General features: G+C 37.7%; 1 protein-coding gene across 1 annotated transcript in view; it reads right to left on the reverse strand.

Annotated features, from left to right (window-relative positions):
• The window catches only part of pck2 (phosphoenolpyruvate carboxykinase 2 (mitochondrial)), a 26,885-nt gene extending 10,887 nt beyond the window's left edge, over positions 1-15,998 (reverse strand). Inside the window, exons 1-3 of the mRNA XM_033985717.2 lie at positions 15,763-15,998; positions 4,223-4,435; positions 2,670-2,854 (exon numbers count right to left, since the gene is read on the reverse strand). Coding sequence (XP_033841608.1) covers positions 2,670-2,854; positions 4,223-4,435; positions 15,763-15,794 — 430 coding nt within the window. The 5' untranslated portion in view covers positions 15,795-15,998. The remainder of the gene's footprint in view (positions 1-2,669; positions 2,855-4,222; positions 4,436-15,762) is intronic.
• Positions 15,999-17,048: the final 1,050 nt, after the last annotated feature.

The following is a 17,048-nucleotide window of genomic DNA, read 5'->3' on the forward strand; positions in this document are numbered from 1 at the left end:
GAAAGACGGTGCACTGACACGCTTTTTTTTAAACTGTGCCTGAAAATTGGAACCAACACGACAACAACACGGGATGAACACATCTGCAGGTTTAGAAAATAAAACTGCACCAAAACGGAAAATCTGCTTTTATTTCCTCTGAAAACTTTTGTCGTCTTTTACATTGACCAAGTTGGATTCATTGATGTCGAGCTTACGTGCAGTGGCTCTATTTCAGGAGTCTGCAACCCGCGGCTCCGGAGCCGTATGCGCCTCTTTCAGCCTCATACTGCGGCTCTGCGTGGCTGAAGTGTATTTTATTTGTGTTAGTTCTTTTTTGTTGTAGTTTAAATTGGAAGATTATTATGATCTTAAAATAAAATTATATTTTCTTATTTTTCGTTGCTCAAAATAAGCGTCACACTCGCGGAACAATGTTCAAAACAAACACCGCTCACGTCTCACGTCTCACAGACACAGACACAGCTCACAGTCCTGCGTAAAGAGCCCTGATTTTCAGACGCTGTGCGCACAGGGGTCAGGAGCAACTTTGGCCCGTCCCTAATGACGCACTAATAAGCTCGTCCATAGATGTATCATGAAAATCCTGCTGGAAATCGCCACAGAAATCTATTTGATGTAGTAGCAAGTTTATTATCTGCTCTTGTCTCCGCGATGACGTTTCACGTATAACACATCAGACACGACGCACAAAACTAGAGCCACAAGCGAGTGAAAATGAGCCAAAACAAAAGTCTTTGGAGAGCTTTTAACAAAGGGGAAAAGGACAACTGAGGAGCCAGAAGAGGAGACTACACCTCCAAGAAAAAGAAAGATAAATTTAACAGACAATGCCTACTTAAAACCTGGGTTTGTCGCTGCAGGTGACTCACGCGCACAGTCCGCTCTGCGTAACATACGGGAAAAGCAAATAAGGCAATGAAACCTTCAAAACTGCTTTGGCATATGGAGAATAAGCACCTGGGATTAAACGATACGCCTTTAGAGTTTTTGAAAGAAACTGCGGAGCAGAGTAGACATAATCACATAATCAGCGCAGGGCTCCCTCTGATGCAGCGGTTTGGTGAGTTGTATTTTTTTAATGCACTTAAGTTGTTTTTGCCATATTTATCTGCCACGTGTAGAAGGCTTGTCCGTGAAAATAAAACCCAGGGGCCGTTATCCAGTAAAAAATCCATAAATAAGCCGCACTGCTGTACAAGCCGCAGGGTTCAAAGCGTGGAAAAAAAGTAGCGGCTTATAATCCGAAATTTACGGTACTAGAACCAGAACTAACAACTTATAATTTATGTTCCACGACTGATTGCACTGCAGGTTTTATTAATAATACTGTGAAACTGCACACTCCTTTTCTTGTGTGTATTTTGTTAAACAATAGAGGTGTGCAGTTATTTGTACATTAATCATGATTACAAGTGTTTCTCTATTCAATCGGAAAACGTTGATTAAAATACACGTTCTGTAAATGAGTGTTTATTCTGCCTCGAGTCAACGCGTCAATCTCACTCGTGAATCTCCCATAAGTTTAATTTAATCAGCACAGAACAGTTTAAAATAATCATGTTTTGTTTGTCTGAGAAGCCGCTCGATCTGAGATTATATTTTAATGATAAGATTCTGCTCAAAGTTCACATTCTAAACAAAAAGACTGAAGTAAGAACTGACAAACTAACACAACAATCACATTTCAGAACATGTTTGTGTGGAGGAAATGGTGCTACTTCCCAAATTACAGCCTTTGGGATCCATTCAGATTCTGATTTTAATCTTTTATGTGTTTCTTATTCTGTAAAGTACTTTTGAAATACTTTGTGTAAAGCAACGCAAGTTTATTTTTATAGCACAATTTGTACCAAGAGTAATTCAAAGTGATTTAGAGAATGAGAAAGACATTAAAGTACAACAAATCAAAAGAGAAATAATCATCCTAAAATTAATATTGAAAGAGAAGAGTGCAGAGTAAATTAGACCAGATTTTGACCTGGTTTAGTCCTGGTTTAGTCCTGCTTTAGTCCTGGTTTAGTTCTGGTTTAGTCCTGGTTTAGTCCTGCTTTAGTCCTGCTTTAGTCCTGCTTTAGTCCTGCTTTAGTCCTGCTTTAGTCCTGCTTTAGTCCTGCTTTAGTCCAGGTTTTGTCCTGGTTTTGTCCTGGTTTTGTTCTACTTTAGTCCTGGTTTAGTCCTGGTTTAGTCCTGGTTTAGTCCTGCTTTAGTCCTGCTTTAGTCCTGGTTTAGTCCTCAGAGTGTGAGATGGTTCATGTGGCTCTAACATGTGGGAGATGTTCTTTGGTGCTGGGTTCTATTCTCTGAGCCACAGGACACATGTGCTCATACTTCCTGGTTCTAGTCCTGACCCGAGCAGCAGTGTTCTGGATGTTCTGGATGTTCTGTTCTGTCTTGAGGTTCATTTGGAGAGTCCAGTGAGGATGTGGTTGGACACATTATCGCTGTGTATTAACTGACCTAACAGCAGCAGGTAGAGACTGAACAAAATGGGTCTCAGGATTGACCCCTGGGGCACCCCACAGGTCAGGGACATTTTATTTAAGACTGTTGTGGAAGTACTAATAGTAAAAACCTTAAAAATATAAAGTCCAGACACGTTTTCCAACACAAAAGAAGCAGCTCTGGTTGTAATTGTTTTCATATTTGATCATCTTTAGTAAACGCACCTGCCATACTCCCGGGGAAGCGCTCCTGTCGGGCCCGGTGCCAGTCCGACTCGCTCATCCAGTTGCCCAGTTGACTCTTGACCCCCTCGGCCGGGATGGGGATGGTGTCCCGCTGCTTTTTGGTCACAATCACTGTTTTACTTTCAACTCGAGCCACGTCCTTTGGGTCTGTGCGCGCCAACCAGCTGAGACACAACAACACACACTCAGACTGAATTTGGACTTTAAAAATACACATTTTTAGGCTTGAAATGTAACTACAAGTTGATTTAAAACTAATACATGGAGCCTTGAATGTGGATTAGGCTTTGACAAATGAAAATCATAATTATATATTGGTTTTCTGCTTTATTTTCCAACCTCAGACAATATTTATGACCTCTGCAATTGGTTCTGTACACAACAGCACCCGGCAACCTCACTGTTAGCATCACTACTTCCTGTTCAATTTGATCTCTAATGAGTCACGCTGAAATTAATAAATATATAAAGATAAGACAGTGGACAGTGATTTGAGGACACATGTGTCTGACAATATGTTAAACACTAAACACATGAGGTGACTGTGTTTAGAAAGGCAGGTGTTTGTGTGCCAATGCTAACGCTAATGCTAATTTTAAGGCATAAACATATTTAAATAACACTACAAATTGAAATAATCTACACAGAAAAACATTTGATTAGGCTTTATATTAATCCATTTTCATTTTAAAGGGTTATTTCATATATGTCAAACTCAGGCCCGGGGGTCAAATCTGGCCCGCGGTGTAATTATATTTGGCCTGTGAGTTCATATCAAATGTACATTAGAGTTGACCTGCCGGTATATAACGTGTGCACCACTAATACTACAAATCCCAGAATGCTTTGCTAGTGCGCTGCAGTCGAGACCGGAAAGTGCCCGTCCTTTTCTGTTGACGCTCATTAGCGAACAAGCTACTAGTCACCTCAGCCAAATTCATTACTACAGAGAGAGACATCATTCATTTTATTTAAACAAGAAATGAATAGGACTTATGTCTTTTATTTCAAATTAAATTTCTGTTTGTATCAAGCTTGAGCTGATCCAGATTTTGTGTTTAAGCAAAATTAAAGTTTGTTTCCATATGTAAAGGTTAAATGTCACACATCAGGTGCAGTCAATTTTTCAATAAATACTGAGTTTGGCCCGTGAGTTTTAAATTTTGGCCTAATGTGAATTTAAGTTTGACACACCTGGGTTATTTATTTTATATTTTTTTAATAAAAGTCAGAATTAGCTTTGAGATACAGTGAGCTAGCTAGCGTGCTGCTGTTCATAGAGACGAGTGTATTGCGTCGTGAATAAATGCTATACCTTTATTAAGTATTTATTTATTATGTTAAGCTCATTATACCATAAAAATATCGAGCAAATATATTTATACAGTGTAAAGTTTGTAAATAAAAATTATAGAATACATAATCTTTATAAAATGTTGTCTATTTCTTATCTTATTTTTCTCTTTGACAGTGTTTTTTTGCACAGCTGATGTAGAGTGCGTCTCTTTGTGTAACTATAACGTCTGATTTACCAGTTTTTATATTTGGGCAGTTTCTTGACCATGCCCTCCTGCTCCAGCCCGGCCAGGATGTTGGCCGTCTCCTCGGGGGTCCCGGTCACCACGTGGACGCCGGACGGTTTGCACTCCTCCGCCGCGCCCTTCACGAACTCTGCCACAGCCGGAGGGAGAGAGGGGACGGAGGCCAGAGATCGGACCCCGACGCTCGCCCCCACGCCCCCATGTCTGCAAGAGGGACACAGGAACAAACACAACGATTTAATGCAATGGTTTTCAAACTGTGGTGTGCGGACGGTCAGCGGCGCACCGTAAACCGTAAAAAGAAGTGAACGAAGTGAGTGTGACGTCACCCACAGCGTTCAGCTCCAAATGAAGCTCATCGAGGCCAGAGCCGTTATAGGGGAGTTCCATATTAGGAATTGCGACCGCATTGTATCATAGCAACCAAAGAGCCAATCCGGAGAGAGGCTGATGAAACTAACGCCCCTTTCCGCTCACACCACCACTGGTTTAGCAGGGAGCGTGTGCTTAGCAACGCTGTCAATCAAACCTGTTGCTAACGCTAACAGGAGCGACCTCGAGGAAAGAAGGACCTGATTTGTCTGTTATTAATGTTCATATCTTGATTTACAGACACAAAAGTGAAATAAAAACCCCAGGATCATGTAGAGGGTTAATACGAACATTTAAGACCAGAATGACGAGTCTGACAGCAGCAGAGACAGAGAGAGGACACAGATTTTCAAAAAACAAAAAATAAATTCAAAATAACAAAAAAAAAACAACCAACTCAAAAAAATAAATAAATAAAAATAACTAAAAAACAAACAAAAAACTCAAAATAACTATCCTAACCCCAGGATCATATAGAGAAGGTTAATATGAACATTTAAGACCAAAATGAGTCTGACAGCAGCAGTTCCAGAGACAGTTTTTCAATGGAAAGTGAATTGGAGCCAGAGTCTCGTTCATGATCACTTCCTGTTTTGTATCGCAGCAGTAGCAGGTTAGCCATGTCCATTTATCCAGTCTATGGAGTGCACTGATATTGTTCACACTTGTCCTGCTTTGGTCCTGGTTCAGGTCCAGTTAAAGTCCTAATCTAGACTGGGTTTTGGTCTTGCTTTAGTCCTGGTTCAGTTCTGGTCTGGTCTTGGCTTAGTTCTGGGTTTAGTCTCAGTTTAGTCCCATGTTTGATGTCCTGATCATAGAAATGTGAACTCTCCCTTTGTGTATTTTGAGTTTTCTGGAGCTGCACACTCATTTATATCCCATAATACACATTTGTCAGAGCAATAATTCAAAAGAAGCACTACGTAACTTTTCCAGCAGAGGGTAAACAACCTGCTCATCTCCGTGGAAATGCTTTTACATAATGTATAGAACGTGGAATTAAAGTTCTATGTGCACGGAAACACCACCAGACCAAGTTATGGGTCAGATCTGCAGAGATACGAGCTGCTCATATTAAAAAAATGTGTTTTTCAAGGATTTTTTTAGCAATACACCTGTAACTGAATAATGCAAGACAGATGTTTAATGCCGTACTGTGGGACATTGTCGTGTACAATATCAAAAGGACAGTCGTGCCACTTGAACAGCACAAGTGACGGCTGAAAGAACTCAAACAGAACTCAAACAGAACGCTCCTTATCTCAAGTAAACACTGTCTTATCTGATTATAAAGATGTCTGTTTACATTTGGGTGAGATAAAAGTGAAAGCAACACTGAGCATGAACGACAACATCGACGTACTTCATTATACTTCAGTAAAAAAGCACAAATACACGCAAAGTTATCAGTCAGAAACGGCTGGTTAAAATATGTTTACGGTGTTTATTATTGACTCCCAAGTGAAGGGTCAAACTGTGTCCAGTGGTGGTTCCGTGATGGGGGCGACTTTGGGGAATCGTTTATTTCCTGAAAGGACGTCCATTTTCTCTTTAATAAATCTGGGTCGTTAAGGAGGGATGTATTCATGTGTCGCCATCTAGTGGTTGTTTTATGTGGGCTCAAGTTATTCCAGGTAAATGTAAAAAAAATCAGGGCGGGGTCAATGATAATGATAATGACGAGGAATACGCCGGTCCCTTGTTTATCGCGAGGGTCACGTTCTAAAAATAACCTGCGATATTTGAAATCCGCGAAGTCTCAGCTTTATTTTTTACAGTATTCTCTGTTTTTGTCTGTAAAACCCCTCACCACACACTTTATACACTTTTCTCACACAGGCGTTAACATTTCCTCACATTTCTCTCTCGTTTAAACTCTCTCAAAGTTCAAACCTTCGTAGGCGTCTTTGTCGGTGCAGAACGTTTCATCGACATTGTGGGTTTTGTCGGGGAGAAAACAAATTGCAAACGTACAGCACTTCAGAGTCACACTGAGATCCAACGTTTATGTAAATTTGTCTGAACACATTCTGTACTGGACAGGAGACACGGCACGGAGGAGACTGATGGACAATGGTCTACAGTCCAACAGCCAATCAGGACGCACGACACAATGGTCTACAGTCCAACAGCCAATCAGGACGCACGACACAATGGTCTACAGTCCAACAGCCAATCAGGACGCAGTGTTGAATGAGTTTATAAAAGTGTTAAAGTCGCTTCAAACAACAATAGGGCAATTTGAATATAGAGAGAGGAATGTGATAAAATTGTGGAAAAAAGTTTGGTTTTTTTTTTGCGTTGGATCCACACAGGCTTCTAATTGTTATCGTGTTATTGTTAATTTAGATATTAATTATTATAAAACAACCTTCTTACTTCATATATTTAATGTCTGTGTGTAAATTTAGGCCTGACAGTTACACATTTTGAAGTGCGATATATTACTGATGTTAATATCGAAGTTAAACTATAATATTGAAGCTAAAAAAATAAGAAATAATCACACAAAACTATTCTAAATGAACAGTATTATTAAGTATCGTTAAGTTGTGTAAATGAACAGCCGAATGTCACATTTACGCAATGAGTTTGTGTCATTTTAGTTCATAATTCCAACTTTTACAGCTCAAATCTTAGAATACTGCAGAAAAAATTACCAAAAATGATTGTTTTATTTATAATTTATTGATAAAGAGATGGTTGTGACAGGCCTGAATGTATAAAATGTAGAAAATATTAAAAAATAAAGACAAAAAACACTGAATGATTTAATGTAAGTGATAAAAAATGTATTATTATTACATTTATACTGCAGTAAAATGAGCCTATATCACAAACGTGTCTCATCACAGACTGTTTATATAAATGGACGTAGCTAACCTGCTAGTTCTAAACAGGAAGTGATCATGTGCGCACTTCCTGCTCCATCAATTCTGGCTTCAATTCGCTTTCTATTGATAAACCGTGACTCGTCTCTCTGTAACCGCTGCTGTCAGACTCGTCATTTTGGTCTTAAATTCATAAAAAGTGAATGAAACGCGGGGTTTTGTGCGATTTACGTGCGACAGTTGAGTCAGGAAGCCCCCCGTTCTGTCCCGGGACGACACAAACGTGAGCCTCAGATGAACTTAACCACAAAGAGAGGGGCGTTTAGGGGCCGCTTTTGTGTGACTCTAGTGTGGCGTTCAGGGACAAACCAACACAGATCTGCAAGCTGTTAAAAGGCTGTGTGTGTGTGTGTGTGTGTGTGTGTGTGTGCGTCCACGGCTGCGGAGCTACAATAGAGTGTGAGGCTTTGTTTTCACGCTATTTTTGGACAGTAGTCAACCTCATGACCTTTTTGGGACGGGTTAATCTGTACAACGCAAAAAAAAAAGTGAATTCTGTTAAGGTGGACGGTGAACGGATTTATTAACGTTTGGACACGCCCTTTTGTTCCATTATTTTGTGTTTATTTTAACTATTTTTTTCATTTTAGACACCAAATATATGAAGCAAGATATATGGAAATACGTAAAGACAAAAGGTTAAATATAATGAAATAAAATATAAAAACAAACACACAGTTATGTCATTTAGACGCTTTTTCTTTACTACATAGTTCCATATTTGTTACGTCATATGTCTGATGTCGTCTGTGTGTTTATAAAGTGGAGAAAGTAGTAAAAAAAAAAGAAAAGACACAAAACACTACGGCAAATAAATGAACATGAACAAGACAAACTGCAGCTCAAATGAAATCAGGACAAATTCAAACTTTAAAAACCATAAAATGTGTAAAAAAGAACAAAAACAACGAGTGAAAAGTAAAATATTGAATTAAAATACATATTATTAAGTAAAAAATATATATAATAAGCTGCTCAACACTAAAAGTATTATTAAAAGTGTAATTTATATAAAGCTTTGGCAGGACATTGAAGTAAAGTTTTGTTCCTTAAGTAAAAGTACAGATACTAGAGCAAAGAAATACTCAAGTAAAAGTAAAAGGATCACATGAAAAAATCTACTTAAGTAAAAGTATTAAAGTACGTGTTTAAAAATGTACTTAAAGAGTAAAAAGTAAAAGTATTTGAGTCTTATAAAAGTAAAAAAATGTAAAAATAAAAATATCATATGAAAAATCGACTTAAGTAAAAGTATTAAAGAAAAAGTAAAACCAAAAAATACTTAAGTAAAAGTATCACATGAAAAATCTACTTAAGTAAAAGTATTAAAGTACGTGTTTAAAAATGTACTTAAAGAGTAAAAAGTAGAGTATTTCTTACAGATTTTTAGTCTTTTAAACTTAAATCTTCAAATGTGGTGATTTTGATAAAGATTTGACCTGAATTTTGTTCAACAGAAACAAATGAATCAATTGTTTTTTTTTCTGTTTTTATTTGTATAGTTTTGTTTTGCTAAAATTATGCACGTGTTAAAAATAAATAAATACTTTTACTTTTCAGTCCTGTTCAAAAATGTAGTGGAGTAGAAAGTACAGATACTGCTCTCAAATGTACTCAAGTAAAAGTACACACTGTAAAATGTACTTAAGTAAAGTACAGGTACATAAAAGTATTACTTAAATACAGTACTTAACTACTTTTACTTTGTTACATTCCAACACTGAGTTTTTTCTAGTTTAATCAACAACAAAATCTGTATAAATGTCAAATATCCCGTCGAACCCTGAGGCGCAAATTCCACTTTTGTTTTTGTCTTAACGTGTTAAAGTTTCATATTAAACACTTTTCTGATCTGATCTAATGTTTCCTCATCACACACGGACCTGGAGTTGTGTTTTTTTTGTTTCATTCACACATGTTTAACACACAAACTCTGCAGAAAACACTCTGTTCCACCTTGTGATGTCATCATGTGGTGATACAGGAAGTGCTCCACTGTGTTTTTAAACTCCACACACCTTCATTTATAGAATCATCTGGATCATTTCAGTCCTGGAGTTGACACTTATCTCGACTGAACTAAAGGTAAAAGTCGCTGTTCACTTGAAAACTACCACTTGATGACATCACAAGGTGGAACAGAACATTTTGAGCTTTGGAGATGTGACAGACTAATAATAAATGAAACAAACACAACTCCAGGTCTGTTTTTGATGCACTAACAACATTATAATATGGATTAAAGCTACAGGAGTCAGTTTTGTGTGATATCAGACGTTTAAATGCTCGATTACATAAGCCACACGTGAAGGACGACTGTTTTTCTGAACGCAGTTTGTACAAAGGGCAAAGACCTGTCCATCGAAGCTCCATCAAGATAACACTGAAGAGACACCGTTTGAAACAATGGAACAAACACAAGGATCATCTCTGCTGCTCGCTCCTCAAGACAAAGCAAATGTATTTGTATAACGCAATTCATGCACAAAGTATTCAAAGTTCTACAACGTCACGACAACATCATGTTTTTTTGCCTTGTGACCACAGACTGTAAATGTAAATGGACAGAGCTAACCTGCTAGCCGCTCATTTATTTTGGTCTTAAATGTTCATATTAGTCCGCTCTACATGATCCTGGGGTTCAATTTTTTTGAGTTGAGTTTATTTTTTTTATTAATTTATTTATTTATTTATCTATTTATTTTTTTATTATTATTTTTATTTGTTATTTTGAAGGGGGGGTTAGCTATTTTGAGGTTTTTTTTTTTGTTTATTTTCTTTATTTTATTAGTTTTTTGGGGGGTTTTTTTTATTTAATTTTTTTGTTATTTTGAGCAGTTGTTTTTTGTTTTTGTTTTTTTTGCTTTTTTTTAAGTTGTTTTGTTTTTTGTTTTTTGTTTTTTTTTGTTTATTTATTTAATTTTTTTTAAACTTTCCCCGAGGTTGCTCCTGTTAGCATTAGCTCCTGTTAGCGTTAGCAGCAGATTGACAGCGTTGGACATACACTTTATGAGCAGCTCTTGAGGTCAAAATAAGTCTGCTGTGTTCTGTCTGTATCTAATTATGAAGTGTTTTATTGTACTAGAATCAGGAAATGCACGGTTAGCATGCTAGTTGTTGTTAGCTTTACCGTGACGAATGCTCGGAATGCGTAAGGTAAGTGAGGAATAACTTTGGACAGCTGCAAACTGTTTAAAATGAACGAGCTAAAACAAACATTTAAACATATAAATGGATCTTGTGCTGTGAAACAAACATCATCAAAAATATAAAGCCACTTCTCTAATCTGTTTTAAAACTGTGTCACAAATGCTGCAACTAATGAATAAAACATCTTTAATTTCTTTGGTTTATTTACAGAAGTGATCATTTGACATCATTGTGTTTTAAATTGGTCCTGGAGCCTCCCTGGAGAGGAGCTCTGGACACGTCCCAACAGGAGGACACCCCAGGGACGACGCAGGACACACCAGAGGGACAATGCCTCATGGCTGGGAACACCTGGTCTGAGAGTCTCTGGTCTGGGCCCCAGATAAAGCAGAAGAAAATGGATGGATGGGATTTAAAGAGCCAAATAATCATGTCCAAACTGTGGCCCGGGGACCAAATGTGGCCCTCAGATCAATTTTTCTTGGCCCTCAAGCCTCCAGGTGAATCGGCCCATATTACTTTAAAAAGCATTTTTTACTTACATTTCTGAAAATCTACTTTAACAAGCCCATATCAAGTATCTAATGTGTTCCACTGAGGATGTAAGCGTGAGTAAAGGTCTAGTGGTTCAGTCGAACTTGTAATAATACACAGATTTGAAGTATTCACTGTATTGGTGACCAGACTATGGCCCTAAATCGGCCTCAGCTTTGTCTGTGTTTTTATATGTGGCCCTTAATGAGAAAAGTTTGGACACCTAAGGACCAGAGGTGGAAGAAGTACTCCAGTTTTTCAGTAAGTAAAATCAATTGTTTGTTTGTTTTAATATGTTTTCATTTGTATATGTTTTTAGTTTTGCTCAAATTATGAATGTGTGAGTGAAGTAAAAGTAAAACGTGCCCACTGTAAAATGCACTCAAGTAAAGCACAGATACCTAAAATTAGTACTTACAGTACTTTACTACTTGTACTTGGTTAGGTCCCATAGTGCATTTGGGCTTCAGGAGGGCGGGTTTATTCTGGTCACATGGTCCAGAGGTTTAAGTTATGGATTAAAAGATAAATTCAAACATGTCACTGGACAAACCGGTCTCACACAGACAGATGTCCTGGCGTCACCTCTGACAGTTTAGATTCCACACTTTTGTTTTGAAAATGTTATATTAACTACTGCACATCGCATCAGGTTTGTGAAGTCGTAGTGTACAGTTCTGTGTCATGTTTTTGTATATTTATGGAGAATTGTTGAGTGGGAGCGTGGGTGACGTAGGCGTGTGGGCGGAGCCTTGTACACACTCGTACTGCTAACTGTAAGCAGGGTTCGAATACGGCCCAGGAGAGATTGCTAAATTACTCAGACATGCACGGATGACATTTAAAAACCTCTTCAAGCAGGTTTGTGACGAGAGAACAACGTTATAACCATAGACTGTTGTAAATGGACAGAGCTGACCTGCTAGCCGCCGCGTTCCAAACAGGAAGTGATCATATGTGTGCTTCCAGCCCCATCGACTCTGGCTCCAGTTTACTTTCTATTGAAAAACTGTGTCCTCTCTCTGTCTCTGCTGCTTCAGACTCGTCATTTTGGTCTTAAATGTTCGTATTAACCCTCTACATAATCCTGGGGTTTATTTTTTGAGCTTTTTGAGTTTATTTTTAAAAGTTTTTTTTTTTTTTTTTTTTTTTCAGTTTTTGTTTGGTTTTGTGTTTTTGTTTGTTTATTTTTTTGTTGTTTTTTGTTATCTTGAGTTTGTTTGTTTTATTTTTTTGTTATTTTTACTATCTATTTTTTAAAGTTTATTTTCTTAAATTATTTTTTTTTATTTTTTTAGGTAATTTTTTTGTTAGTTTGTGTTAGATATTTTGAGTTTTGGGGTTTTTTTTGTTTGTTTTGTTTTTGTTTGTTTTTGTTGTTTTTTGTTATCTTGAGTTTGTTTTGGGGTTTTTTTTGTTGTTATTTTTACTATCTACTTTTTAGTTTTTTTTAAGTCTTTTTTAAAGTTTATTTTCTTTATTTTTTTATTTTTTTTAGGTATTTTTTTTGTTTGTTAGTTTGTGTTAGTTATTTTGAGGTTGTTTTTTTTGTTATTTTGAGTTGCCGTTAGTAACAGGTTAAATGTAAATCGGCCCCACATTAGCCGCTATAAGTGTTAGCCTCGATGAGCTTCATGTGGAGCTGAACGCTGTGACGTCACACTCAGTCACATTTTACACACTCTATGGTTATATCACTGTAGAAATCTTAAAAAAAAAAAAAAAGTCAACTTTGCACAATACCTCCCTTCAAATTTCAACTTCCATGTCCAGATTTGGAGTATTATCTGATTAAAAACAGAAGCTGAGACTTTGTCCAGTGTCATTTGGGGACATCCTTTAGAATCGCCTGTGCTGACCTGCTGACCTTTGACCCCTGTAGGTATTCAAACCATGAGTCTTTTGTCTGTGGCTCCTCATTCCTCGCTCCATCCCCCGCAGTTAACCACCGCGAGCATGTGCTAACGCTTCATTCAATTACACATGTGCTGCCAATTACAGAGCTCATTTTAAACACTCAGACCCGTCATGATGCACTTTTAGACGTTTGGTGTAAATATAGACGATAAACGATAAGATTTAAGCCACAAGAGCAGATTTAAGCCACAAAAACTATTCTAAATCCACAATATTGCTAAAAAAAATGATGATAAACAGCAGAATTAAACACTTTGGTCGTTAGTTTGAGCCAGAAACGTTATTGATTCAAACTTTTACAGCTTAAATCTGATCATAAAGTCAAAAAAATAACCTGACATTTCCCAAAAGTGCAAAGAAAAAGTACACAACAGAAATGATATACTGCTCCAGCTTTTATAAACTGAACAAAAAGTGGAGACAGAGCAGTAAAAACACGTCGACGCAAAACAAAACGTCTTTTCTCTCGTCTTTTTCTCTTAAGTCTTAGAAAAAAGCAGAAATGGAACAAACTGGTTACACCTGAATTAAAAGTGTTACATAATTTAATCTAAATCTAAACCTGGACCAAACTGTGCTGCTTTAATCTCACGTTAAACTTTTAAATCTAATCGACTTTATGTTTCTCTCGTTCATTTCAGTTTATTTTTAAGGATATTTTGATTTAAAAGCAAAAATGGGTCAAAAAAAAACTGTGATCTTTGTATTTTTTTTTACCAACTTTACTAATGATTTTACTTTAAACCAGAGGTGGAACGTAACGAAGTAAAAGTAGTAAAGTACTGCACTCTTAGGTATCTGTACTTTACTTAAGTACATTTTACAGTGTGTACTTTTGACTTTTACTTGAGTATATTTGAGAGCAGTATCTGTACTTTCTACTCCACTACATTTATGAACTGGACTGAAAAGTAAAAGTATTCTGAGGGTTTATTTTGAACATGTTCAGATTTTGAGCAAAACAAAAATAAACAAAAAAAAAAAAAACAGAAAAAAAAGATGGATTCAGTCGTTTCTGTTGAACAAAATTCAGCTCAAATCTTTATCAAAATCATCACATTTGAAACTTTAAAGACTCAAAATCTGTGAAATACTTTTACTTTTTACTCTTTAAGTACATTTTTAAACAAGTACTTTTATACTTTTACTGAAGTAGAATTTTCCATGTGATACTTTTACTTTTACTTAAGTACTTTTTGTTTTTACTTTTTCTTAAACTTTTACTTAATTAGAGTTTTCCAAGTGATATTTTTACTTTTACCTAAGTATTTTTTTTTTGCCTTTACTTTTTTTACTTTAATACTTTCAATTAAGCAGATTTTGAATGTGATACACTTACTTTTACTTAAGTATATATTTTTCTGCTTTGTCTTTAGTACATTTACTAAAGTAGATTTTCCATGTGATACTTTTACTTTTACTTAGGTTTGGGGTTTTTTTAAAACTTTTTTTTAGTACTTTTACTTAAGTTTTTTTCCCCCTTTTTCTTTCGTACTTTTACTTAAGTAGATTTTTTCATGTGATACTTTTACTTGAGTGTTTCTTTGCTGCAGTACTTGTACTTTTACTAAACAAACTGCAGTACTTTGCCTGATATAAGCTGGAAACGCGTCTCACAGAACTGTTTAAATTCACTTTTATCAGTTTCTTCTCTGACTCTTTAAAAAGTTCAACTGGTCCAAATCAGAAGAAAAGTCCCAACATTGAACCCGCCCCTGGAGCAGAACAGCCAATCCGCGCGCCCTCCCTCCCCCACGCCCCGCGCGCCCCTTTAACTCCTGTGGCACATCCTGGGACTTTGGCTCGCGGGGCAGAGGCGCGCGGGGCAGAGGCGCACGTGCTGCCTGCGTTACCTCCGCACAGGGAACACGCAGTCCAAGGAGCTTTGCGCGGACACACGGGTGATGGATGGACTTTAGCGCGCGGCACCTCGAGCAGAAAAGCAAATAGGTTTATCCAAGTGTCCCCCGCGCGTAAATGTGTTTAAGTTTAGTCACTCATTCACTCAGACGCGCCTTTAAACCTGTGTCTGCAGAGTCACAGCTGGAGGTGAAGCGCAGGACACACAGCAGACTGAAGTGACATCTTTAAAATACTTTACAGTGTTTATTTCATGTGGTTGGAGCGGGACGAGTTGGACAGGTTTGACGCAGCGCCTTATTTTAGTGACATTAAGTTTCCTTTTGACCTGTTTAAATGAACCAATCATGACTTTAGGCTCTGAGAACAACGCGATACAACCAAAAAGATAATTAACAGTAACAAATACCTCATTTAGAATAGGACTGCAGGGAATTGTAGGCTGTATAAACACTGTCCAAGCACAAAAAGCATAGACGTAAAGTGAAAACAGACATGAAAAAGTGTTAATAATGATCATTTCAGCCTGAATTTGCCCTTATGTTGGTGACTTTGGTGCCATTTGTGCGCTATTTTTCTATTATTTTACATTAAATTTCATGTAGAGAACGTGTCACTTAAATAAACACAAAGCAAATCAATCATCAGCTGTGACTCCGACCCAAAACAGCAGATAAAATGAATTAAAATGCGCATAAATTTGAACAAAAACCTGACAAAACGAACAAAAGAGGATCCAACGCTTCAGCTGCACAACTTGTGCCGTTTAAATAAAGTAAATAAACGTTTAAAAAAGACAAAACGTACCTTCGTAACACTCCCAGTAAAAGACACGACATCTTAGCGCAAACCCAGGCTCGTCACTGCGGGAGGATCGTGCGTAAAGGCGCATGAAGAGCGGACTGGAGAGATGGACGCAGCGGGTCAGGGGCGCGCGCTCATATCTGACCGGACCTTGGACTTTGATCGTTTCACCGGAGACTCCGGTGTCAGACAGAACCGCGCGTCACGGTGCGTAAAAGTGCGCGGCTCAGGCGCATGTCCGGACAGAGGAGCCGCGAGAGGAGCCGCGGGAGGAGCCGTGCAGGAGGCGGTTCTCCTGTTTAAAGCTGCGGCTCAGTGTGGCTCCGGCTCCGGCTCTGGCTCCGGCTCTGGCTCTTCTCTGTTTGGGGTTTGGCTGATGCAAGTTTCTACAGCTACTTCAGCATCGAGGAAAAAAAACGAAAGAAGTGAACCGGAAATACACATCTGTGCGTAAAGAGGAAGAGGGAACAACTCTGAGTTTGAGTGAGAAGAGTGAGAGGAGTAAGAAGAGGAGTGAGAGGAGTGAGGAGTGAGAAGAGGAGTGAGAGGAGTGAGGAGTGAGAAGAGGAGTGAGAGGAGTGAGGAGTGAGAAGAGGAGTGAGGAGGTGCTGCTTTTTACTAGTGATTTATAACGTGAATTAAAATGAAGGCTGAAAAATATAGGGGAGCAGGAAACAGCAGCAGTAGTAGTAATAGTAGTAGTAGTAGTAATAGTAGTAGTAGTAGTAATAGTAGTAGTAGTAATAGTAGTAGTAGTAGTAATAGTAGTAGTAGTAGTAATAGTAGTAGTAGTAATAGTAGTAGTAGTAGTAATAGTAGTAGTAGTAGTAATAGTAGTAGTAGTAATAGTAGTAGTAGTAGTAATAGTAGTAGTAGTAGTAATAGTAGTAGTAGTAATAGTAGTAGTAGTAGTATAGAAGTAGTTGTAGTGGGGCTATTAGTAGTTGTTGTTGTAATAGTAGTAGCAATAGGTTTAGTAGTAGTAGTAGTAGTTGTAGGCTTACTACTACTACTATTACTACTGGTACTAGCTGACTAGTACTAGTAGTCGGCTTGTAGTAGTGGTGTAAGTTGTAGGACTAGAAGTAGTAGTTGTAGTAAGCCTAGTGGCAATAGTAGTAGGCCTAGTAGTGGTAGTAGGATTAGTAGTTATAGGCCTACTACTACCACCACTACTACTATCAGGCCAACTATTTCTAGTAGGCGGCTAGTAGTGGTGGTAGTAGTAATACGACTGATAGTTGTAGGTCTAGTAGCAGTAGTAGTAGGCCTAGTAGTAATAGTTGACG

Source organism: Periophthalmus magnuspinnatus, chromosome 20 (genome assembly GCF_009829125.3).
Source record: "Periophthalmus magnuspinnatus isolate fPerMag1 chromosome 20, fPerMag1.2.pri, whole genome shotgun sequence".
Lineage (NCBI taxonomy): Eukaryota > Metazoa > Chordata > Actinopteri > Gobiiformes > Gobiidae > Periophthalmus > Periophthalmus magnuspinnatus.